At 35.7% G+C, this 26,944-nt stretch overlaps 2 protein-coding genes across 4 annotated transcripts in view; both read right to left on the minus strand.

Moving 5' to 3' along the window:
• LOC148940042 (RNA-binding protein 5-like) overlaps nucleotides 1-26,944 on the minus strand; it is a 150,177-nt gene that overhangs the window by 45,181 nt on the left and 78,052 nt on the right. For all 3 annotated transcript variants that reach the window (XM_089106288.1, XM_089106290.1, XM_089106289.1), the window contains exons 12-14: nucleotides 23,301-23,551; nucleotides 16,004-16,329; nucleotides 5,692-5,860 (exon numbers count right to left, since the gene is read on the minus strand). In XM_089106288.1, coding sequence (XP_088962414.1) covers nucleotides 5,692-5,860; nucleotides 16,004-16,329; nucleotides 23,301-23,551 — 746 coding nt within the window. The remainder of the gene's footprint in view (nucleotides 1-5,691; nucleotides 5,861-16,003; nucleotides 16,330-23,300; nucleotides 23,552-26,944) is intronic.
• Tbp (TATA binding protein) lies at nucleotides 25,666-26,271 on the minus strand. Its single transcript, XM_089106291.1, has one exon. It carries the CDS (start codon nucleotides 26,242-26,244, stop codon nucleotides 25,666-25,668), a length of 579 nt encoding a protein of 192 aa, XP_088962417.1. The 5' UTR covers nucleotides 26,245-26,271.

Below are 26,944 nucleotides of genomic sequence, written 5' to 3' on the forward strand. Positions count from 1 at the left end.
TTACATTTGACGCGGTCAATCCTTATTACGACAATTAAGCCCAGTCCCTTTCTTTTTATCGCCACATATATCCTTTATTTTATTACCGCAAAGACACAGTCCTTAAAATTTTTTATCGCTACAAAATGACCCATACACATAAGGTAGTGCTTCTGTTACTTTATTCCGCTTCCAGCAAGGTGCCAAATACCTTTCTTTCTACTAAAAAGTTGGCAACGGGAAGGGGTGTTGGAGAAGATACAACCACGCTTTGGTCCTCCAGTCATACAGACGGATAAATTCTTGCATCTTTTTGTTCGAAGAAGATTCCTAGCCTTCTACCCTCGAATGATTTGTTATTGTTTTTACGAAAACTTACCTTCTTTTACGTAGAATAAACCATAACATGAAAAAAGAAAAAGATATTTATAGTCAACTGCGGTTTTGTTCCCTAGCTCCAATTTTTTAGTGTTTACTTTAGTGTAGTTTACTCGTAGACTTTTGGAAAACAAATTTTCGATTATTTTCTCTTTTATTGAACGCACGAATCAATAAGAACTTTATATCAATTGAAGCATCCCAAAAAATGTCTACTATGGCTGGGTCGGGTACATCAATTCAAACAAAGAAATTTCCGATAATTTTTGACGTTTTGCTGGACGTATTCCGTTATAACAGCTCAAATACTGTTCATTAACTATTAGAAACTTAACTTGATTATTAATCTTGATTATCTTGATTATTAAACAAATTAAGTTCTCACAGAGTAAAAAAATGACAAAAAACAAGAATTCCAACATTGAATAATGAATGATTTTTTAAATGATATTTTGATAGTCCCATATAAAAATGTACCTTTACACATTCACTAAACTCCCACGTAAGCACAAGAAAAAAAATCCCCCATCTGATAGCTGAAGTATTATAAAAAGCTGCAGTTTATAGTCTGCACCTTTTGTCACCACTACTTCTTTCTCGAGTTATCAAGCTGACCTTGACTCATTTCAACATATTATAGCTTACCGATCCAACAAAGTGGATCGACAAAGAGCAGTTACTCAGACTCTGCAAGGATGGAAATAGTTGTAACAGCTTGTAATCCCATATATTAATAAAAATATTTAAAGTAGTAATGACATATAACTAGAATTTATTTCCACAAAGATTCTACAGGAAGTTGGAATTCTAAGAAGTTGTAAGATTAGTATGTTTCCACATAGCTCCGTAGTTCAAGAGGACTACTTTCTTTAAAAGGGGCTAATTAGGAAAAAATTAATTGTGTCTTTTTACAAAGAACAAGCATGGCAAAGTTAACATATGACCAGAGGAGGGTCTCGCCAAGTCCACTTTTAACATCCTTTGACGTTTTAGCGTCAAAGGACTTTTAGTCTAACTTTAGACAGTAGTAAGGTTAGTCGTCAGGTAGTGTCTGGTATTAACAACCGACAATGAAAAAGAGATAGGTTATTGCCATTAAACACCAAAAACTATTTTGATGACTAAGTCCATTGCAAAATATTCTTAAGAGCATTCTCCGTAAGTCCAAATCACATGGATTTGGATCAAAATAGTTTTTTGATCCAAAACCATGCTGAACATCAATGTCTAGGGATAATCATTATCCACCAACCATAATTTGCTTCCTCTTTATAGCCGCCCTATTTGGTCCAAAGTAATTATGTGATGGCTAGAAATTCATGTATAGCTAATCACAACTGTGAACAAGGTAAAAAAAAAAAAAAAAAAAAAAAAAAAAAAAAAAAAAAAAAAAACGCCAAACACTCTGGGAATGCATCTTAACGGATGATTTATGCATTAAATTCAAATCAAAATAAATAAAACAATGCATCTTTTATTTTAACTGTTTCCACCGTTTGTTTCATAGACTTGGTCAGATTGGCATCTGAACACTTCACATCTACGTTCAGTTGAAGACAGCAGATATTTGGTCTTGCAAAATAAGTAAATTTTCCTTAGAATGAAAGTAAAGGCCTAGATGTAGAAAGTTTTACAAACCCCACCATTGAAATCCCAGACCAAACACCTGCTCCCAGAAAAAGCTAAAACGCTTTTTTACTGAAATCATATAAAAACTATAAAATCTTAGATAATGCCTTTCGTCTTGGGCCGGACGTTGCATTACAGAAAAAAAGACTATTTTTTTTTTACTGAAACACAATAATACCGAGGGACAAAATTAGACTATTGAGGGACAGATTTTATTCAGGAACCTTAATATGCGATCCTAATAGAACTTCTTGCGCTCAGTTAGAAATCATGATCCGGAATTTTCCTCCTCCCATAGTATTCAACGGACAATTTTCAGAGGATAGTTTTCTTTCGGCGAAACCAAGAGTTTACAGCCAAAAAAAAGAAGAAAAAAAGGACTTCCATCTTTTGGAAAATTTACACAACGCCACTTTGTACTCTAAAATCGAAAGTGTAATTACACTTTTTTTTCTTCTTACCGACCAGGATTTTTGTGTAACAATTTTATTTTTATTTCCAGAGGAAAAAAAAATAAATGTAAAAACCTTGGGCGATGAAAATTCTGATTTTGGTATTTAAAAAAAAAAAACGGCATTTTGTCACTCAGCGTAAATAAAACCGTCTGAAGCCAAAAGCTTTGTTTATGTTTTTTTTTTTTTTGGTTTTTGGAAAAGACAGAGGAACTGAAAATACGGACGCTACAGAAGAAGAAAAAGAAAGCAATGTCAACATTTTTAGCCTGTTTTCCTCTTTACTATACGTTAGGAGATTAACGGGTACTGATTTTCGCTGTTGAATGCTGATGGATAGCCATAGAATTCTCCCCAACTGTGACAAATAATCTACTATTATTACTATTAACAACCCATTGCAGCTGCAAGCCGTCCGAGGGGGACACAGCTTCGCAAGCTCTTACTCAACCAAAATCTGTTCAAAAATCAACTCTTTACTCCCGCAATAGGAGTTCCAATTTCCTTAAAACCATTTCTAGTGTTTTCTTCACATCCCATCCTGGGGCCAAACTTCCCATTTGGCCCTAGATTGATGGTAAAAAAAAAGTGATCATACTTCACCGGTAACAGATGAACTTCTTTATTTCTTTCATTATGATTCCAAGAAGTGGGATTGAACCACATTCGTGCATTTTATTGTTTGATATACGTTCGGTCAAACGAGAAACTAAAACTGCCTCAAGACAAGCCCCCTGGAAATCTATTATCTTCCTATGGAAATCTTTGCCAGATTTTCGAAGTACCTGAATTTCAAAGTCATACTCGGCCACTATCACCGCAGCTTCAACTATTCTAATCTTGAATCGAAGAGTTATCTTCTTATTCTTATAAGCTTTTCTTTAACCTTGATATTTATTTATTTATCATTATATTTATATTTATTATTATAAGCTTGTATTCCTAATCTTTATTACTAATGCTACCAGCGAAGCTATGAACTAGATGGAATTTGGTCAACTAACATCATATCTTCATCCTCATTTACTTCTAGTCTGAGAAATTTAGTCTCCTCTCAACGTTAATTCTCAAACCAAGTCTCGCACCTGGAATTCTCAAAAACCCAAAATTCATTTATTTCGTTAACAATTATATCTAGGACACTGAAATAAGCTATATAATTATTTCCTTGTGTAGAGGAAAATCTCGCTTAATTAGAGAGTTTTACCTCAGTGTGCTGGTCATGTTCACCTCAACTCAGTGTTTTCAAATAAGGACAAAGATTTTTGTATTTCATGTATGAATTTATCTGCTTTTCACTTGTTGTTTCAGTTATGGTGTATTTAAAGTTATTGCTTTCTTCCTTTTTTCATTCTTCTTTTTCAACTAATTTTATAAAAAAAACAGCCTAATCTAATTCGATTGCTTACCCAGTCGCCGACCTTTGGTCCTAGGGACTGCTTTATGATTTGTATGTTTCTATGTTGCCAAAAAGCAAAATAATCAAATCTTAATCGGGAAAAGAGATAACATTCTAAGGGTAAAAAGAAAGAGAAAAAAAGAGAACCTGTTTCATTTATCAACATTGTGATTGCCATACAGTGTAATGGGGCAGAACACAAATGCTAGCAAAATACCAAAACGTTGAAGGAGAATATTTATATTCAACGCTTATAATGAGAAGAACATAATTTAACATGGCAGTTCTAAAAAGCCCCGCCCATTAAAAAAAAAAAAAAAAAAAATGAGAAAATCTATCAATGTCAATTTTCCTCTTTAAAGCCGTAATAACACCTCAACCAAGATAAGTTAAGTATACCTCCTGGAAAAATTAAAGATCAGTGGGAAAAACACCCTTTTCAAATATATTGCCCCCCCCCGAAAAATAAATTATTTGATACATTTCTCAAGAAGAAAAATGGGAATAAAATAGACAGTGTTATAATGCAACGAATAAGAAAAAAGTTTCAATGAAGCTGAATTCAACTGGCCAAAAAAGCAAATAAAAATGAATAGTTCCATATAAAGAAATGAAAAGGACTTACTTGCCTTTTCAGCAAGTAATTCCATATAAAGGAAAATTAAAAAAAAATATATACATGAAAAAATGCATCGGCTAAATATACAAGTGCGCGAAAATTTGTTAGTATGCAATACTGTCATTAAAACCCAAGGATGTTTTCAATAGAAGGTCCTCTTCAGCGTAGGTGCGTAAACGGGATTCATTTAAATCGTTTATTCCACCATCACAGCAAATCTGTTTTATTACTACGAATTAGATTTAGAGAATTCTAAATTGATATCGCTGGTTTAGAAAATTTTAAAAAAGGAATTTAATTCAGCTGTGCGGAATTTAATTCATTTTGTATTAATACCGATAAAGAATACTGATATAATCTATTAAATCTAAGACTAATTCTTGGAAAATATCTAATCTATTCTTTTTTAATATAGCGTCTTCACGGTACCAATCTCGGGATTGCCACTTACCCAAGCAATTTACAATATCATGCTAAGAAAAACATTATACCTCATCACAAAAAAAATTATTGGAGGCTTTATTCGAATCCACTCAGTAGGGAATATTTTCCCATTGCAACGGATCAAAAGCAACAATAATAAATAGCAGATCAAATAATGATTGATAGAAAAAAAATAATAATTGACGGGCAGTATAAAGACAGGTAACTAGGCTCTGGGCGAGTAATAAACTCAGCTTTGGAATCCATGAGAATGCTTAAATTGAGAGGAATGAAACATGGGTAAAAGGCCACCATTACTATAGATTAAAATCTCCTCTAGAATGATTAGGGGGGGAGATCTTCAAGATTACCAGGATCAACCCAAATGACTTTAGTAGAGAAGCAGCGTAGATTTAGGGAGTCTCAACAAAAATCCTTACAGTCATTTTGAGTTTTGGACACACCAACCAATACTTTATACTTGCACCCTCAAAAGTTTTCAGCAATAATAAATATTGGTCCTGGACAGAGCAACCGCCAATAAGTCAAAGAAATTAGGCATAAATGAATAGTAAACAAGTTTCCAGTAATTGTAGCTACTTGATCAGAAAGAAAAAGATCGTTTTTCGAAACAGAATAAATTGAAAAGGCAACATTCAGTTCAACATTCAACAAAGTTCAACATTCATGAAAAGGCATGTACCTCAGATGTAACAAACCAATACAGTAAGGCCGCTGAACATCTTGATTGTGCATGACATGGTTAGATCTTGGACAGCTGAAAGATAAATAATGCGAATGATGGTTTTTACCTTTAATCTGTTGGGCTGTGGAGTTTCATCTATTCCGAACTTATCTCTTCTTTCTTTAGCTCTATCTCGATATTCTTGCGCCTCAGCGCTGTTCCCAATAGGATAATCTGGATTATTCTTTATCCATTTTTCTAGATTCTCTTTGTGAAGACTGGATAACTGCTGGTGCCTTAAAATAAATTCTAAATAAGTTATCTTTATTTAATCTCATGAAAAAAACTAAAATTCTGATTTTTTTCTGGGGATTAGCCTGCTAACGCTAATAGTCAAGTCTGAAGGCCTATATGAAAGCCTGGGTCGAAACACACTGGACAAAGCCCGCAAGTTTAAGCATAGCTTGGCTGCCTTGGCAGGGAAGATCCTTGGTACAGTTTTCTGGATCTGTGCCTGCTAAAAATATCATGAATGGTTAGAACAATAGCCGGTAGCAGAAGCCTGGACACTAAATAAGGAAAAGGAAATTATACAATAGATATTTTTCAAGGGAATTATTGAAGAATAGCTATAGGCAAAAGTTTAGATACAATAAGCTACTATACATTTACAGAGGTATTGCGTGGAGAATAGGGTAAGGAATACGAGCTAGTGATCCACTCTATGTGTTCATTATAAAAAAAGATGCTTAGGTGGATTGGGTACAACCTCAAGGTGTATAGGAATCAAATGCCCATGGATTTTCTTTTACTAAAAATTCAAGGAAGGAAAAGAAAGAAAACGACTATTCAAGATTAGGCTGCAAGTAGGTATTAACAAATAATCTTAAGACCAAGGAAGGTTTTGGCGAACTTGAAGGCTTCACAGAGTGTGGTTGCTTCCCTACCACGGTCAGGCAATCCAAAATTACAGTGTACGACAAACACCACGTTTGAATTTTGGGCTCGCATTAATCCGAATATTTGTATTTTTAGGGAGTTCCAATTCCTCAACATTCTTTTGAGCACAGATAGCACTTGAGATACCACAGTTGACGAAAAACCCATAATTGGCTTTGGTGCATATCTACGTGCAAATACTTGCCTGTAATATTCTTAGGTGCAAATGCTGAACCTCTTGAATCGTACTTATTATAGTTATTAGTCAACGTCGTAACGTTGACTTAGTAAAAAGCAAAATGTCACCCATCTATTCTATCCTCCGATCTTTCCCATCCCATGCCAGCTACTTCCCACCTACAGGTAGGTTAAACTCATAATATTCTTTGAAAAAAGTATAATTCTACTCTATGCAAGTAGGTTTTAACAAATGAGACCAAGGAAGGTTTTGGCGAACTTAGAGGCTTCACAGAGGGTGGTTGCTTGCCTATCGCGATCAGGCAATCCAAAATTGCAGCGTACGACAAACACCACGTTTGAATTTGGCTAAGAGTTTCTAAAAGACCATAGAAGACATAGCCTCTTTTCTTTCCTTAGCCTGTTTTTTGACTAAAAACAGTAGAAGAAAACTTCCGCTACACGAATCTCTTAATTCTATTATAACTAACATCAGCAATATATCTTCTTTGTCAATTCTATTTGTAATTTTGGGCTGAATATCTGTCTGGCAACTGAGCAACTTGAACGAGTCATAAAATAAATTAATTGCCATTTAGACTAACGATTATGCTACTAAAAAAAGACCATTTTTCATTCAGTATCTAATGCCCCTTTAGGAAAGATTCAACGCCTGAAATAAGAAATTTCCAACTAGAAGAGGAAACGTTCTTTATGTAATTAAGTCTCCCCCAATAAAACATATTTTACGATTTAATCTCACGGAATGAAACACAAAAAATACACACAAAAGAATCTAATTAGACAGCCTATATTACAAGAACCCCACAGAATTTTAGGGAAAATATATCCAAGTAAAACTATGCATTGAAAATAAATCTAAGAAAAACTATGTAGCCTATTTTCATAGTATTCGGCAGTCAAGTTATTTTTGGTCAAAAGTTTCTAGCCGATTGGCAGGAACAAGTTGTGTTCCAAGCACCAAAACATGAAGAATCTCTAAAAATGAATATATATATTTATATATATATATATATATATATATATATATATATATATATATATATATATATATATATCAATAATGTGACATCAATCGTGCTCACAGTACATAGCAGTAGGCCTATATGAAGTGGCCTACTGCTGAAATTTTTTTTTCTTAATATATGATAAGAGCATAAAACATCCCCAGCAGTAACCGGACTAATGTACGTCATTTACGAAGTGACGCAAAAAAACCTCCACAGGTAGCTTAGGTAACGCTTTTCTTTTATTCAGATGGCAAAATTACACCCTTCAATTATAGCAAAAAATTACGAGTTGAACTAAACTCTACATTAGTAGAAAAATCTTTTCTGAAAACACGACTTATATTTAGATAATCCATTGCTGTCCGAATTAGTTAGAATGCATCAGGAGTTCGCCGTTTTTCTATATTTTTCATTTCTTGGAAGTGTTTCCAGTTCACAAAATTAGAGCGACCAAATCTCTGCTGGCAACAGACATATAACACATTTTGGTACTGGTGCATTAGATGGTCACTTCTATACACTTCTAAAGAAGTCAAGTTTGGTTAATACTAATGAAATAAAATAAAATAGGATGAATATATAATAGTTTATAAACAAATGTGGGCTATATATGTGCACATTAGGGGTGGGGTGGGGGTGGCATAGCATATATTAAATACATAACCTAACTTAACCTAGGTACCCCCCCCTAAACCCCAAGAAACAACTGTTTAAATATCGTAAACGCAATGAAAACCACGCTTTGCATTGCATTTCTCTATAGCGGTCTCTTGCAGTTAACCCGTCTGGCGGGTTTTTCGTGACTGGTTTCCTTGCACAATATATAAAAGTGACCATCTAATGCACTAGTACCCACGTTTTCTATTAATGACCACATAACAAGACGCATTTCCAACAATTCATCATATTCACTAATACCCTACAATGTGACACTATCTATAGCCAAATAAAAAGTAATATATTAGGAGTAGAAAAGAAAACAACAGAAGGACAAAAACGTACATAAACAAATTATTAATCACAATACCGAACCTTCCATCATAAAAGACCACCAACACTGTCTCAAAATGCTTTTACTGATAAATGCAAAACCAATACAAAAAAACACATTTTCAACCACTTGTTCAACCCGTTTATTTACGTGTGTGGTCAAGGCACCTAACCAAGCCGTCTTTTAGCATTAACCAAAAAACACTTTTTTGTATGATCTATGTTTCGTACATACGAAAAACCTTTTAAAGGAAAAGTTTTTAAAGAAATAATAATAAGAATTTTATTAAAAAAAGTAAATATATATGCGCCACCAGAAATCAAACTTGTTACGGCTACATGGAATAAAAAAACAGCAACAAAAAAAACCACCTGAAATTTACACTTATTTTCAAAAAAAAAGAAGAAAAAAAGAGAGAAAAAAAAAGGAAAATTGCGAGGCCTAGTATTTTCTCAGCCTGGTACAAAACATCAGTAAACAACTATTAAATCAATTTTATTGATTTATAGCGGTTCGGTCATTACCACTCCCTAAAACACCAACCTTCCCAAAAAATTATAAATAAAAAATCATTCGAGAGAAATCGTCAACATATGACTTGCTCAGTGAAACACAGAAGTTTCAAAGAATTTCCGGAACTAGCCCAAATGTTAAGATATTTTTGATGGACTTTTTATTAAGAGGGTAATCTGCAGTGAGGGTGTCGCCAGTGGAGTCAACCAATAAAAATGTTGAACGGGGAGGGGACCTAAAATGTATTTTTGAAAATCTAAGAATGGAAGGTGGTTGTAGATACAAAAAAAGGGTACTTCTCAACGAAAATGACAAAAAGAGTGATTTTTTTTTTAAATCTAGGGAGTGGGGTAAAAAATTTGCCCCTCTCCCCTAATTGGCGCAACTGGGTGTTTACATATGAACTCTGAATGACCAGTGCACACAGGTGAATAACATCATTTTCACCGCTATTCTATCTAAAGGTCATAAGTGAAGTTCGTAGAAGCTACTTTCACCGACACATTTCAAGATTTTGATCCTTAGCTTTTGAAGTCAGAAAGATGTTCACTGAAAATGAAGAGCAATACCAAAGATCAATAATAATTTTTTTTTTTGTCATAAAAAAACAACAAAAAACTGAACGATATTTTCTTTTCATTATCCTTCTGCAATTCAAAAGGCCTTATAAAGCATTTTTAAACTGAGATTTATGGAAAATGTTATGCAAATCAACACACTCGATCGATTGGCATGATCCGTTTCCCCCCTCTAATTAGGTTCTTAAGATGGTTAGAAGTTTCTTTTTCGTTATCAACATGCCTTATAACCCCATTCTCGATTACAGAAGCAGCTGGAAATTGATGATTTTGATATCAATTTTTTTCCTTACCTCGGACACAAACAAGGAACTTCCATGAACAAAAATCAGTTTTTTCACAACAAAAAACAAATCCAGACTTATATTTTACTTTTATTTTTTATTTTTTTAAAATTAAATTGTATTTCTACTATCTTATTAAAAAAATTACACATTTTAGATATATTTCGTTTCAATTACCTTTGTGAAGTAATACGCCTCTGCAAATGCGGCAGATAAAGACGGCTAGACGTACCAACTAATTCCTGGAAAGTAATAACCAGGTTCTTTGGCTTTGGGAACGACAAAATACCCTTTAGACCATGATAAGTAGATTTGCTCTTTTACATCCCTAGCATAGAGGAAAAAGGAGAGCTTGCTAGAATAGGAAAGAAGTAAAGCATCAAAATTTCTAAAAGAAATCCCAAAAGAATAGTCACCATGCTATCGCACAAACATCTACAGATGATAAATCAGACACTTGCAACATTCCGACAAAAAAACCAACGGACTAAAGAAAGTCAAAACAAGCGAATAGTATCCTACTAAAAGGTTAATTCTTTCCAAAAAGTCGACAACAAGACTTAAAAGCACAAAGCAAGATTCTTACAGAAGAAGTGGACGTGTTAGTATGAAACAGTAATAACAATACACACATGATTATGATTCTCAATAAATGGGAGATGGGGTCTTACGTATAGGCGTGGCCTTGGGTATTGTTTTCAGCCCCCTAGAGCAATATCCGACCCGTCCCCTTAATAGGGCTCCAAGGATTTTAAAGAAAGCAGCACGCATTGACCTACACATCAGCCCAACAGATACTGTGCCTTACTACAAATGTACCCATTTGCCCCCCCCAGGTACGCCACTGGCATTAATCTTTTTTCGCTCCTTTTTTTTATACAAAGAACTCCAAATACAAACTATAAAATTTTTTAAAAATAACCGTATGGTGTTTGCTAGTTATGTTAGCTAAGCTCATATACAGGCTAATTGAAATCCATCATACAAACTCGACATGAACTACAGGATGAGAATAAGAGAGGAACTTTTCAAGAACAATTGGACACATAACTGTAGAGGTTAGAATCTGAATTATATATAATATTAGTTTTTTCATAACAAACAACAAATCCAAACTTATTTTTTACTTTTCCCGGTGAAACGTGTTTCAAATAAAATATTACCTTTTCAATTACTACAACACCGAATAGAAGTCACCAATACTATCAAACAGTCTTCAGGTTAAGATTGACAACCTTTCAAATTGAGTTTTTTTTAGTACAACTGAACGCGAAGTTCTTTTCAACCCTTAAGTCTGGTTAAATCTCTTAAGTCAAGGCGATCCGCATTAATCTTCTTCAGTAATAACAAGGATTATACACTACAATCTTATCTGTAGATAATTTTATTTTAGTATTTCTGCTGATGACGGTCATTGCACATGTGACCGAAATATCCAATATTTTTTGTGAATTATCAACTATTAAAAGGATGTATCCCTATTTGAACTTTTATTTATAGCCTTACCTGTCTAATTTCTTATTTATATTTTTTCGTTTGACAACTAAATTTGACTTTCGAACATGTTAAATGGTTTTACACGTGCTGAATCCAACTCGAGTAACTACTTCGAAATTTATCAAGATTTTCCCGTCGAAGCATTTGAGCAGGCTTTAACTTTCATCAAGTACTTTTCTGTTAAATAGACTCCTCTTCGACTAGCACCATACTTAAATTTATTTCAACATATTCTCCACATAAAATACAACCCTTAAAATTCATTCCAAAATATCGGATATACATTTTCCTTCTCATTTTTTTAAATGTTTCTCCAATGGAGTTAATCTATTTAAAAAACTTTGACCTAATTCAATATAATTTCAAGCTTTTATACCGGCATCCCTTTTACATCTTAAGAAGTAAAACCATTTATACATAATTAAGAACCTAACCTTTTCTCGATCAATACAGTTATCCAAAGTCATCTATTTTAAAACACAAAAGCAGACTATCGTCCTCATTAAGCTTAACGACAAATTACGACCAATTCAATAGTTCCTCATCCATTTCAATACGCTTCGCCTGCTTCTTTCCCTCTCTTAGAAGATATGCAGAAAGAAGTTTCTTTTATACAATTCTTGAAGTGGTAGAAGAATAAGCTTAATCTCTTCATAACTCTACTAATTAAGCTCAGATCAAGGACCCTAATTGTGGGCAGGAGGAGGAAGGTACGAACCCTTACCCTAAATTGTAAAAAGAAGCTTACCCATAAAATCGTCCTGTATTGAATTAAAAAACATTTTCATTAGTTCACTGGTTTTGACAGAAATATAATTTTCCTATGAAATTTTAGAGCTGCCAAACCAGGCACCATGAGTATACATGATGGGTACAAAATATAATCCAAAATTGTGGGTATGAAAAAAAAAAAAAAAAAAAAAAAAAAAAGAAGGAAAGAACTAGTGAGACTGCCTTCGTTGTACGTTTTAGAGACTAACCTAAGGAGCAGAATACCAAAATTTCTGTTGACTTGAACAATTGGCACGTGCATTATTGATCTTCGTGGAAGGTAGCTTTATACCTATTTTCATCTTTCTAAACATGCAGTAACGCCTGAGCGTTGCTCCTTATCGCCATCTATTCATCAGGATTTTCACTGTAGAGGATGTAAAAAAATTCACAAATCTGTCGATCGGTTTAGCTTCTTTCTCGGAAGACTACTAATCTAAGAAGACACAATGATTCAAAATTTACGTGTTGCCTATTAAAAACCATTATGAACTATAGTAGGGTCCCTGCACAACCGATAATTGACATAATGTAAAACAAATAAATAGTAAAAACCCATATAGATATTTTTCCTAATCCATAATTAGGACCAACAATCAAAGATCAGAGGAAAAGCTGTAGATACAGAAACACTTTAATGAGCCGGCTGATTGTTATGTAACAGGAACCAATTCATGCTCCTACAAAAGCATGCCTGAACGCAATGGATTTGGTCCCATAAGCATTTAAAATATCTCAATACGCATCAGCATACACAATAGTAACTTGGGGACAGAAATTTTTATCGGTAATGCCTCCACAACCATACAATTTGAATACGAGGTTCAGGATATAAGTTCCCTTCCTCTATCGTCTTCTGATGGCCCTGATAACTACGAACACGAGCAAATAACTAAAACAACTCAAGACAAGACCTGTTATATAGATAATTTCGGACACCACACTGCCTTTCCATGACAATAAAATAAAAGTGACCGTCATCAGTAGTAAAACTCGTCATCAGTAGTAAACCGTCATCAGTTTTACTACTGATGACGGTCACTGTATATGTGACTGAAATATCTGGTATTTTTGTGAATTTCTATACACTGTCTATTAAAAAGGATTTTATCCCTATTTTGAACTTTTATTTTAAAGACCTGTTATATTTGCAATTATGGCTCCATACTGTAGGCAATGATAGACCGTTGGTCTCTGATTTAATGAGAGAAAAATCTATAATGAGGGAGAATTTAATGGAAAAAATCAAATGTAAAAAAAGCATGACCAACCACAATTGTTGCTTGTTCGTTCATATTAGCAAAAACCCTTTAAAAAAAATCGCAAAAGATTACTCTTTGGTATTTTCATTATAATAACATTATACATTGAAATCAATTAAAAAAAATAGTATTACAAGAAAAAAAAAAAAAAAATTAACACCTTATGCTAATTAATACTACTTCCCTTGTGGCGTGCGGGATTGAACCTGAAAACCCCCGATCGGTAGGCACGATTTCCTCCACTACCACTACCACAAGGGTAAGAGACAATAATATTTTAAAAATTTATGTTAATTGGAAGAGTCATAATTTTCTATCTTAATCACTTCATGTTGTCTTGTTGGCTTTAAGCTTCACTTATGTGCATGGATAGTAAACAGTAAGACAATGTCAAGGAGACACACTTGTGCCTCTTTTAAGAGGCGACGCACCACAATGTTAAGCGATTTCCGGTCCTAGCGGTCGCAGAGAGACGGCGGTGATCGCATTTTGTAGCCTAAGCTCAAACTAAGAAACATGCGAAATTTCATCCCCCTCCGACTTTATGTTCATGGGGGAAAGGGGGCCGTAAGTTTCGACCCTCCCACCACAGCCCCCCTTTAACGTTGTCCGATCGGGCAACGTTAGGAGGACACTCCCCCCACAGCCCTCAGGGCAAGGGTTGGAAGTTATGCCTTGGGGGCATATAAGGTTTTTTTTTATAGAAAGCGTTGTCGTAGAAATTTCCAAAAGGGCTCATTTGATTGGTAATTGAAATGGATAGAGCCATTTTTAATAGTCGACAGTGATTGGAAGGCAACTAACACCCCTTCCACGTCCACCATTACCCGAAACACATCAAATAAAAATTTTGAGATAGCCATTTTGTTCAACGCAGCTGATAGTTCTGAAAATTATATCTTTGAGCAGGACACTCCCCCCACAGTCTTCAGGGCAAGGGTTATACGTTATGCCTTGGGGGCATATAAGGTTTTTTATTGAAAGCTTTGTCGTAGAAACTTTAAAAAGTTCTCATTCGATTGGAAATTCAAAGGGCTAGTGTCTTTTTTAATAGTCGAAAGTGATTGGGGAATAACTAGCCCCCTCTCACGCCCACCTTTTCCCCAAACACATCCAATCAAAATTTTTCGATAGCCATTTTGTTCAACGTAGTTGAAAGTTTTGGAAATTAGGTCTTTAAGGATAACAACCCCCCCCCCCACAGCCCTCCGGATAAGGGTTGAAAGTTACGCCCTGGGGGCATACAAGATTCTTATAGAAAGCTTTGTCGAAGAAACTTCAAAACAGGCTCATTTGATTGGAAATTGAAATGGCTAGTGCCCTTTCAATAGTTGAAAATGATTGTAGGGCAACTAACCTCCTCTCACGCCCACCGTTTCCCCAAACACATACAATAAAAATTTTTAGGTAGCCATTTTTTTCAACGTAGTTTTATAGAAAGCGATGTTGTAGAAATTTCAAGAAGGGCTACCGACGGTCACTGTATATGTGACCGAAATATCTGGTATTTTTTGTGAAATTTATTATACACTGTCTATTAAAAAGGATTTTATCCCTACTTTGAACTTTTATTTTATAAATGGGAGATGGGGTCTTACGTATAGACGTAGCCGTGGGTATTGTTTTCAGCACCTAGAGCAATATCTAACCCGTCCCCTTAATAGGGCTCTAAGGATTAAAAAAAGCAGCACGCATTGACCTACATAGCGGCCCAACAGATATTGTGCCTGATTACAAATGTACCCATTTGCTGGGGGGGCATGGGGGGGCATTTTTTTTGGGGGGGGGCATGCCCCCAAGTTAGTTTTTTGTATTAGGTTCATCTTGGACCTGGGAAATGCGACAATAATTTTGAAAGTGATCAGGACAACCTGGCTAGTTCCTGGTTATTGGGAGCAGTGCCCCCACCCCAATCTAAATTGTCGTTCTTTTGTGCACGAGGGTTTCCTTTGGCCAAGAAACTCACGGGTGTAAGTTTCAAGCCTTTCGGAAGAAAAAGTCTTTCGCCCGTTTTTTTTTTTTTTTTTTGAGGGGGGAGACAAAAAAATTTTCTTTATCTCTCTTTTTTTTCCATTCGGTTCGTCTTGACCACCTACTGAAAAAAATTGAAAGAAAAAAATTTTGAGCCGACAAGTTAAAGTTTTTGGACCGGCAAAAAATCGTTTTGTTTCTTTATACATTATGCTCCCGGGTTTAAGGGCGTTAGGGCTGCTAGTTTGAAACTGATAAGAACAGCAAGTTTTTTGCTCATTTCAGGGCTCATTAGCCCTTTCTTCCTCCCAAAAAAGTGACTGGAGTGGTATGCGACGGAGTTAAACTGAAAGCAACTTTAAAATCTGAAATTTCCTTGGTGTAATGAAGCACGAGAGATTATTAAATAAAAAGAGACAACTTACTTCTGAAGAACATCCAGAGTAGGGAACTGCCTCTTACAAAGCAAGCAGACTTTCTTGACATAGTCTGTGTGTGGATCAACAAATGTTGGCTCTTCATCACTCAAAACTGGAACTTCTTTCTTATTTTCTTCTTCTTGTTTCAAAGCGTAAACTCTCATAACATCTGCTACTGAGCTCATTTCTTTCCTTTCAATAACTGAGAAGGCAATGTCTGCAGTGCTTGCTTGCTTTCTGACTTCAGTTTCAGTAGGTGCTGCTTGAACTGTAGCAGTAGTGGTTTGTCTAGCGGCTTCTTTCCGTTGCCTTTTGGCCCACTTCTCCATATCCTAAAATTAACAGAACATTTTGAAATAAAGTTTCCTCTAATCAACCAATTATAGATTAATGAGGAAGCACAGCCAAGAACAACCATGCACCCAAGATTTTATTCTGGGGAAAGGCCAAGTTCATAAAAATTGCAAAAAAAGAAGGAAAAACTATGTTAAAATGATTGAAACTGAATTGCACAAATTTCATTAAACTGGCCAAAAAGACTTGGCCAGGACCAGTAATAAATTGATTTTAGCTTTGGATGACTTTAAGACTGACTTGACGATTTGACTGACGTTTCCCTACCCCGTTCTTCTTTGCCCAGTGACTTATTTATTAAGGACTAAACACGTTCTTTCACTTACACACTCTTTTCTGGAAGCGTTTCAAATATAGATTTTGCATTGACAAATATATCTGAGTTACAGTTTCAGTCAGTGGTCTTCTCCAATGAACTTGTTTTAAGTGACCATTTTCATCTAGAGCTACTAGTCCCTATTAACCCTTCATCTTTGCCTACTAACTCCGTGCTCAAATGGTTCAAAAAACTGAATTGAAATTAAATAAATCTACATTATAATCAGCTTACTGTAGATTCTCTACTAGATAAAATTAAAGTCCCCTTCCATCTTCTAGCTACTTCTCCTTCATCTGATCTCCTAGACCTTGAGCTTTATCTAACCCAGATAGTTCACGCTCTAAAAATCGCAGCCACTGCTTCCGTTCCTCTTGAAAGAATTAGGAATGGTACCAGGAAAATAGGCTGGTCTAGGTATTCAGGTCTTAAAGAGGCAAAAGAACGTAACTATTTTTGGCGTAATGTTTGGAATGAACCTGATAAGCTACGGTCTGGGGTCCTATTCCATCTTACAAAGTATACAGAACAAATTCCGTAAGCACGTCCATTCGTGGAAAAAGCATCAAATCACTGAGCTATCATCCAATATCAGCAATACTTTTCCCATCTATAACACTACGTGTCTAAATTGACATCCTTTCCTACCTCTTTTTCCAGATGTTATTTCAATGGAAGGTTGGATCAAACATTTTTTAAAGTTTTTGCAACCGACCCTCCTCCTCAAGACACCATCTTTAAATCAAAACTATTAACGCATTTTCGTGATTTAATTCCCCATAGGAATTTTATTACAGTTTCACCTTCTGATATTGAAAACCGGGTACCATTTCTGAAATCTGGTAAGTCTGTGACTCTTGATAGGATCATGTCCGAACATTCGAAGCATGGCTCTCCCGAGCTTTTCTTGCAGCTTTCTTTATTATTTCAAACTGCTTTATCTCAGAATTATGTACTTAAGTCGTTTTGTGAGGGTCTAACTTCTTGTATTCCAAAACGAGGTCAACACCTTTCAGTTTGCTCTTCTTACAGGTTTATTATAGTTTGTCCGATTCTGAGCAAGCTTTAAGAAAAAAAAAATTGTGAACAGGTTTTTTATATCTCTTGAAATCTGGGGTGAATTTCTTCATTTGCAAATCTCTTTGGTTACGGTACCAAAATTCTACTCCTCGAATCAGATTTGGCCGTTTAATTCGTCTCGGCTAAAACGATCTTGCATCCTTTGGTCACTCTAGATGGCTTTTATATCAGTCATAATCTTATACGCTGATGACCTTCTATTATTAGGTGAGAATCTATTTTGGCTGCAGGAAGCTATGACCTCAATTTCTAGGAGTTTAAATTCCACTAGGTTATCCATTACACTGTCCAAAACAAAGTTTTTAATTTTGTGTATTAACCGACAGATTAGAGGTCACATCTCTATTAATATAGATGGAACTGTAGTTCCAGAAGAAGTCTTTTTTATATCTTGGCCTTCCTTTTAGCAAAACGCTTCGTGACGAAAACACCTCACAATCCATAGTCTCAAAGAAAATATTAGAAAGACATATGGAGCACTTGCCCGAGTCAGAGGTCAGTTCGACCGACGTACATTAGGCCACCTTTATAACACTTTCTCAGTCCAGCATATTTTCTTTTTGGCTCCTCTCCGCTCTTTTTTCTCCAGTCGAGAAAAAAGATCCATTAATTCAGTGCATTTTAAATTTGCAAAGTTTTTTTTTACGATTACCTCTGTGGTACAGACACAGCAGAATTTCATCAGTATTTAGTATTTTTAATAAACTTAAAATGTTAAATGGAAGGTGTTCATAACCATTTCCTTTGTAGGAATAGTAAAATTCCTAACTTTCCAATGGTATGCGGGGCTAGTTGCCCTCCGATCTCTGACTCTTAAAAATTGAACAAGAACTTTCAATTTCCATTCTAATGAACCCTCTCTGAAGTTTATACGAGCATCCCTTCCATAAAAACCATATATGTCCCCAGGGCATAACTTGCAACGCCCGCCCCCAGGCCCTGGGTGGTTTTGTTGACACGGGAGTCTTTGTTCTCTGACCTTTAAACTATTTTTATTATTAAGCATCCCTTCCATAACAGCAGGCATAACTTACAACGCCTACCCCGGGCCCTAAAGGATTGAGTCGACCCTATAATTTTCGTTACATGATCTTCGAAGCATTTTGAAAAGAGGAGGGGGCGAGTTGCCTCCGATCTCTTTTGATTCTTAAAAAGCGAAGGGGAATTTTCAATTTCCAGTCAACAGAACCCTCTTTGAAGTTTATACGAGCACCCCTTCAATAAGAACCATATATGCCCCCAGAGCAATACTTACAGCGCCTTTCCCCGGGCCCTAGGGGGTTGCGTCGACACGTAAATTTTTCTTATCCGACCTCTGAACTATTTCTAAAGAAATGGCTATATCAAAATTTTCATCGGATGGCTTTGGGGAAAAGGATATGGGGCTAGTTGCCCTCGGATTTCTTTCGACTCTTAAAGTGAACTAGGACTTTTAATTTCCAATGAAATGAACCCTCTCTGAAGTTTATACTATCATCCCTTTCATAAGAACCATATACGCCCCAAGGATAACAGTTAAAACGCCCACCCCCCGGGCCTTGGGGGTTGCGTCGACACCAAATTCTTTTTCATCGAATTTTTGAACTATTTAAAAAAAAGGCTATCTCAAAATTTGTAGCGGATAGGTTTGGGGAAAAAGGGTGTGGGGGGATAGGGGCTAGTTGCCCTCCGATCTCTTTTGACTCTTAAAAGTGAACTCGAACTTTCAATTTCCGGTCAAATGAACCCTCTTTGAAGTTTATACGAGCATCCCTTCCATAAGAACCATATATGGCCCCAGGGAATAACTTACAACGCAAGCCTTCGGGCCCTGGGGGGTTGTGTCAACACTGGAGTTTTGTTATATGATCTTTGTACTATTTTTTAACAATTTGTTGGATACATTTGAGAAAAATAAGCGTGGGAAGGGGGGGGGCATATATGCCCCCAGGGAATAGCTTACAACGCCAGCCTCCGGGCCCTGGGGGGTTGTGTCGACACCGGAGTTTTGTTATACGATCTTTGCACTATTTTTAACAAAATAGCCATCTCAAAATTTTTATCGGATGCATTCGGGAAAAAAGGCGTGGGCGGGGAGGGGGGGGGGTTGGTTGCCCTCCGATCACTTTTAACTCTTAAAAAGGGCACTAGAACTCTCGATTTCCAATCGAATGAGCCCCCTCCGAAGTTTATTTTATATGAAGTGACTCTGGAGAAAAAATAATAACAATAAAACATTGGAGCCGTATGGCCTTTACTATAGGCTATAGCGTTGCCTCTGCTAGACCCTGGCGCCACGCCGGCGCATCGACCGCCAACGAAGTGTCAAACCGCCACTTTTTTAAAGCAATAAAAACTTTAGCGAATGAAACTTTAAAGAGTGAGGGGTTTATTGTATTTTATTGTTTTAAAATTAGAGTGGTGAAAAAGAGTCAAACTTTAACGTAAAGAGCGAGGCGTTGCGGACAGGACAGCCCCTTTCATATACGGAATAATTGCTGTTCGTTTTAAGTTTTAATGTCGCCCCTTACTTTCAGTTAAAAAAAACAACTTATTTTTTATTTCATTTCTGAATATCTTTCAACTAATGCAGGTTCGATTTTGGCTGACCGTGCATGAAAAATTAAAACAGTAATTTTGACAGTAATTTTGCTCTTTACGCTAAATCTGTTAGCACATTAAAAAAAACTTCCTAATTAAACTTCTAATTAAAACTAAAAACTTCTAATTAAACAGCCCCTGTGTTTCAATTTTAGTAAACAGTCAAACTTCAGCGTAAAGAATAAGGTATTGAGGAGGGGCAACCCTTCATATATGGCATAATTTCTATTCGTTTTTCAAATAATGCCAGTAAATCTGGCTCAATCTCTATAAAATATACCCTTCCCCCTCACGGAACACTCCTCCGTGGAGATTTCATCCAACGTAAAGTGTACCACCCCCGTCAAATTTCCTCCAGGCAGTTCCTTCCTCGCTGAGAATCCCCAACCCCTCTCCGTAAAATTGCTTGTGGACGATTCACCCTGAAAAATTCTCCTTAGCATTTTTTCCTTTGAATAAGACTTTAATCTATAATCGGTTTCTCGATCACTCCAGAAATGTCCCCTTCGGTGGAAATTATTCCCAGAAAACAAAACACGCGGAAAAAAAGCCCCCGGATAATTCCCCCGGAACATCTCTATATAAAAAATTAGCAAAGAGAATGTAAGAAAATTAAACAGAATTTCGTATAGTAATTCTGTCAAAACCCCCCAGTGTAACATTTCCCCTAGAATATTCACTCGTCATAAAGTTCCCTCCCAAAGAAAGATTCTCCCCTTAAAAATCCACCCCAAGCACAACCCCCCCCCCAAGAAAAATGGCTGTATACTTTCCAATAACAAATACCATATGTAAACAACGGGCAAAGTTCACCACTTGTAGCCCTTCTCCCGGGGACTGTGGTGGGTCATTTTACACCTAAAGACATAGTTACTAGATTTTTCGACTATGCTGAACAAAATGGCTATCTCAAAATTTTGATCCGGTGACTTTGGGAAAAAAATGAGCGTGGAAGGGGACCTAGTTGCCTTCCAATTTTTTTGATGACTTAAAAAGGGCACTAGAACTTTTGATTTCTGTTCAAATGATCCCTCTCACAATATTTTAGAACCAATGAGTCGATACAATCACCCCTCGAAAAAAAAATAAAAAAAATACAAAATTCCATATTTTTGCATATAGGAGCTTTAAATCTCTAAAATAGCGTTATCTGAATCTGATGTTGTGTTTTTTCTTATTATGATTCTATGACTTTAGGGGGTGTTTTTCTCCTTGTTCGAAAATAAGGTAAATATTCTCAGGCTCGTAACTTTTGATGGGTAACACTAAACTTGATGAACTTTACATATTTGAAATCAGCATAAAAATCCAATTCTTTTGATGTATCTATTAGTATCAACGTTCTGTTTTTTTAGAGTTTCGGTTACTATTGAGCCGGGTAACTCCTTACTTAAATTTCGTTACCACGAACTGTTTGATGAGATTAAACCGTTTCGAATGCAGTTTCCCGATTGCTATAAGATTCTTACATCATTCGCAGTCAAGAATTTTATTTTTAAGTTGAACAGAACGCATACACTATACACGTTCGGTTGGATTTTGAAATTGATAGCCAACAGATAATTGCGACAGCTGAATCATAAGTTTGTAGAATTTTATTTTCTTTTGCTATTTTTAGATGTATGTTCTTAATATTTAATACACAATTATTGAACGCCGGATGGGTCAAAGAAAATAGATCTTCTTTCTGAAATCCCCCCCCCCAAATAAAAAACCTTCTATTGAGACACAAGCACAATTTAGGTACAGAGTATATACAAGGTTAGGGAATTGAAGATTGGAACTGAAGTGACACAAAAATATGATTAATAAACAAATTGTGTGTTATTGCCTATAGGAGGGGGGATAGGGGGCTATCATTTTTAAATGATAATACCTCAATTTTTTTTATCGAAAACAGGGATACCAAAAGGCTACTTATTTTTTTCCTCTAAAGCGGAGACGGAAAAAGAATGATATCAAATTCCCTGGGAAACCATAGAAATATTTTGATAGACTCAGGTTTCCCCATTGGGACTTTTTCATTGTCTTGGTTATTTTTGGATTTCTCAAAGGCTACTGGCCCAATTTGGCTTTTGCGTGTGCTCCCTTTTAATTAGATTCCTTGAATCTTATTAAATGTCACGGCGAATCTATTATCTATTATTTCAACTATTATGCAACGGTTCTGAAGCGCCACAGCCATTTCGTTTCTACCAGATCTCTAGTTCTCTTGATTAATAACGAAGAAGACCAGCGTCCAGCCTGCGACTTGGGAAGTTTTTAACTCATGAATAAACCCGAATCTTTTGTGAATTCAAGCTGGGATTTGAGAAAGACTGATGATAACATTAATGTTTGCGGTCAACATTGATTGAGCCGCAAACATCTCACCAGCGGCGGCACGAAAAAATCATCGGTGGTGCACCGCTGCTCCTATTTTTGGCCCCGCCGACACCAGTCTTCCCTTATCGGCGCGGCGCCGGGGATCTGCCTCTGATGTCTTTTCTAATTTTCTTTGTTCATTTTTGTATTTTTCTAGTTTTGCATTTGCTAGTCTGTGTGCTTTATGTGTCTTTTTTCTTTCTTTTTTCCCCTCTCTCCCTTTTTCTCCTTTTTTTCAGAATTTTTATAATTTTCGTTATGGAGAGTTTAAATAAATTATTATTATTATTTATATAAAATGGCAAGGATTGAAAAAAGAGGTTAAAACATAAAATTCAGAGTCCTGCCTCCCCCATCTTTTAACAAAAACTTCCTTGAAAACTTCTCTATTTCTGTGTATAAAAATAACACTTTGTTTCTTGGTTGTTGATTTTGTCTCTAGAAGACGTCCCTTGAATTCTCTCCATTATTTATTTCATGAACTAAACCGATCTGCGGTCATAATGCCTCGAACAATCGTGGTTGCAGTGGCAGCTGCAAGTTAAGCTAGTTACTGCTAGTTAAGACACGAAATGGAAGTAAACAAATAAATAGGAATAGAAAAAGTACCTTTTGAATTTTCTTTGCAGTCATCAATTTTTCATCTTTCTCCTTCTTTTCCGCTTTCGTTTCTTCTTGTTTTTCTGGCTGATTTTCTTTTACACTAACATATTTACTAGTTGTTACATCCCAGTATAAATATTCTTGTTTTTGGTCGTCATAGTAATATTGTGAGTCCGAATGGTAATATAACCCAGTTACTGGATCGTAATAAAACCCAGATGATTCTTCATACTGAAATCGATTTGGATCTGGTGCCACTAAAAAATATTATGAAATCAAAAATATATACAAATCCCGGGTCTGAAAATTGGGGTGAAATCGAGGATTAATTAAGTTGGACGCTCGGTTTTTGCTAATTTTTTTTAGACAAGATCTATATAACCACACGAATGTATATTTATATGATAGCTGTTATATGGTAAGTTCGTACTAAACGAGGCGATTTTAAGGAACAGAAATTATATAAAAAGAACAAAAAATTAAATGTATGGGGGGCGGCTGCCCCTCCACAACCTCCCTCTTTTCGAGCATGAGTTTCCCTATTTGACTTCCACGTTTAGTACGAATACCCGAACGCAAGTTCAATCGGAATGAAACTAAACGTATCTTCTAAAATGCATTGCGAGAGTTTGTTGATGCACATTTCTTTGAAATAATAACGTTTTCAGTTGAAATGTTTTACAGGGCAATCGGCAGATAAAGCATTTACAAAATTACAATTACCCAGTAACTATGCCCATGGCACTCCTAAACGCTTTTAACATAACCGCATAAAACTTTAGCACAAAGAGCGGGAGGTTGAGGAGAGGGGCACTCACTATAATGTATAACGCAAAAATTTCTATTTGTTTGTCGCTACTTACCTTCATTTGAAAAAAAAAATCGCTATAAATTTAACTTCTGTTCGATCCTAATACTGTACCTAGAGTGACCCTAGATACGAGGGGGGGGGGTAAAAAGAGTAAAGGATGCGGCACTAGACTTCTTAAAGACCAAACCGGCGGTGCTGATCTCCGTTTCAAGGCCCTTCAGCCAGGAAGGCGAGAAGGGATGGGGGCTAGCCAACCTGGGATTTCGCACACCCTTCCTGTTTACCTTCCCCAGATTTCTCCACGTACTCATTTAGAGCTGGGACGACTCTGGCTGAGCTTACAGAATTACGCCACTGACCCCTGTCCCAAATTAAATAACAGGCAACACCAAGAATCGAACCCTCGCCCTTCGGAAAAAGAATTTCAAATCCACTTTATGAGGAGAGCTAACACACTTTTAAACCATACTCTTTATTATATTAAAGCTTAACTTTTGGGGATGATATTTCCAGGAAAAGAGCTTATTGTGTGTCTTTGTTTTTTAAAACATAGCCAGTTTATATTTGCAAGTGCTATAATTACCAATTGCGCCTAATAACAGTTGAATCCAAAATATAATTATCGAAGGCAAATGCGCATCAATAAGTCCTTCCAACATTGAGGCATTGCGAGAAATAATTTTTATCCCATTCCCATTGTCTTCACGTTAGAGCATTTATTTTTGAACAATTGGGGAAATAAGTCAAACTTCAGTACAAAAAGCGGGAAATTGAGGGGAGCAATCCATCAACCATCGAATATTTTCTGTTTAAGTTTTAATGTAGATATTTACTTTCTTTTGAAAAAACTTGTGCTTTTTATTTAATTTCTGTTCGTTCTTAACACCACTTCACGGATTATTCTAAATATGAGGAGGCTACCGCCCCCTCAACCAACGCTTTTTATATTATATTTTAACTCTTCTATAACAATAATTTAGATAAAGGGCTAATTTGGCGTAATTACTTTTCAAAATAAAATTTAATTTCTTAAATGATCTATAGTTTCTGCAATATATACATCTTATCTAGTCTCTGTAAGCGAGCAATTGTATATTCATTTGTTTATGTATGCATTGTCTCTAAAAAACAACTCTACATTTCTTTTTTGAAAATTGGCACCATGAGATTTTCTGGCCTGAAAAACAAAAAAAAAAAAAAACAAAAAAAAACAAGATATGTTACAAGTTGCAAAAAGTTCGTTCAAGCCTTAACTTCGGAAAAGCATTTTTTGTTCAAAGTAGGGCATGAGGAGGACCTAAAAAAACGCAATTGCGCAATTGCTGAAAATGAGCATGAATGAGCGAGCCCCATCTGAGAATTATACGACCACCCCTTTTATTTTCTGAAACTATTCTGGAAAAAAAATTTACTATAGGCGTTGTCTCTGATTACAATCATCTATTATTATTTTTACTAGAAATTTTCAAGCTAGACTGATTAATCGATTATACTGAAAATCTGAAAATAATATAAGCTATACAAAAATAATTAAGTAAATAAAAAAATGCGCAAACACAACTATTTCTTAATACCTTTTAAAACAGGATAAATATTCTCAAAAGCATCGTAAATATCCTGTCTAGCTTTGGCGCCGGAGACGACGATTTTTCCACTGACAAAAATTAGAAGGACAACCCTGGGTTTGACCATTTTATATATCAATCCGGGGAAAAGCTCAGGTTCATAAGAGCTAAACTGTCCATGGCTTAAGATTAAGCATCCTAAACGTACTGTAAACTTCACATCACAGGCGGCAAGTATATTTGTAATTTTGAAATCTAAGAATTGAGCATTGAAGCCAAGCTTTTGTACAATTCTAGCGTATTTTCTTACAGCTAATCGCGAATCTTCTTCTGACTTTGCTCCGAAGCAGACCAGTTTTCCACTGCTGAACATCAAGGCTGTGGTTCTAGGCTCTCTTATCCTCATAATAACAGGGGCATACCGTTTAGGATTATATTCGGCGTTCCGGGCTTGTAGTACAATCTTTTTTAAATCCAATTGACATCCAAGATTTGCAGTTGATATGACGTTTTGAATTACAGGAATAACATCAGGGTCAGGGGACACCTTACTATTATCTTGAATTTGTAACATATTGGAATACTGTTAGTGCGACAAATTCATTCCAATTTTTTTGAAGGCTCCTTACAAGTGTCAAAATATAATTGTTATTGGTTCAACCTGATCAAACTAAAATTATTTTTAAAGACGCCAACATAAATGTAGTTTATATTCTTAATTAGCCAATACGAATTCAGAATACTTTTGCAATTAATAGTTTTTTTTTAACGATTATGTCATAAAAAGGCAAGAAATTTCCCTACATGCAGCCATTTTGATTCCACATCATAATCTGAGTGACAAATATATACTGTAATAGCAAGTAATTGCAAATGGGTTGATCTATCAAGAATATACATACTAATAACAATGTCCAGAGGCTATAGCCAACATCTAGGCAAATTATTGATTCAAACAAGTCGGATTTTAAAATATGTGTATTTCGTGAGTTTCCAATTGAAAAGTTGAAGTTCTAGTGCCCTTTTAAGAGATAGAGAGTAGATGTATATATATATATACATATATATATATATGACATTCCGATAAATTTGCTTATGAAAAAACCCAATTGAGAATAATAGAGATAATAGTTACCATTCCCGATTCGGGCACAAATGACAGTTCTTTCTAACTAACTAGTTTTTTTTATCACACATTTTGTAATTTATGTCACTATAGGCCGTGATTCGTTCTTAACTGAGTTTTATCTACAGCAAAAACTATGAGGTTACTG

Source organism: Artemia sp. Qi Xiang Cuo, chromosome 20, assembly GCF_049724085.1.
Source record: "Artemia sp. Qi Xiang Cuo chromosome 20, ASM4972408v1, whole genome shotgun sequence".
NCBI lineage: Eukaryota > Metazoa > Arthropoda > Branchiopoda > Anostraca > Artemiidae > Artemia > Artemia sp. Qi Xiang Cuo.

What these genes read in the sequence shown, in the direction of transcription:
- Tbp (XM_089106291.1), bottom strand. Translation starts at nt 26,244, where the DNA reads ATGTTACAAATTCAAGATAATAGTAAGGTGTCCCCTGACCCTGATGTT.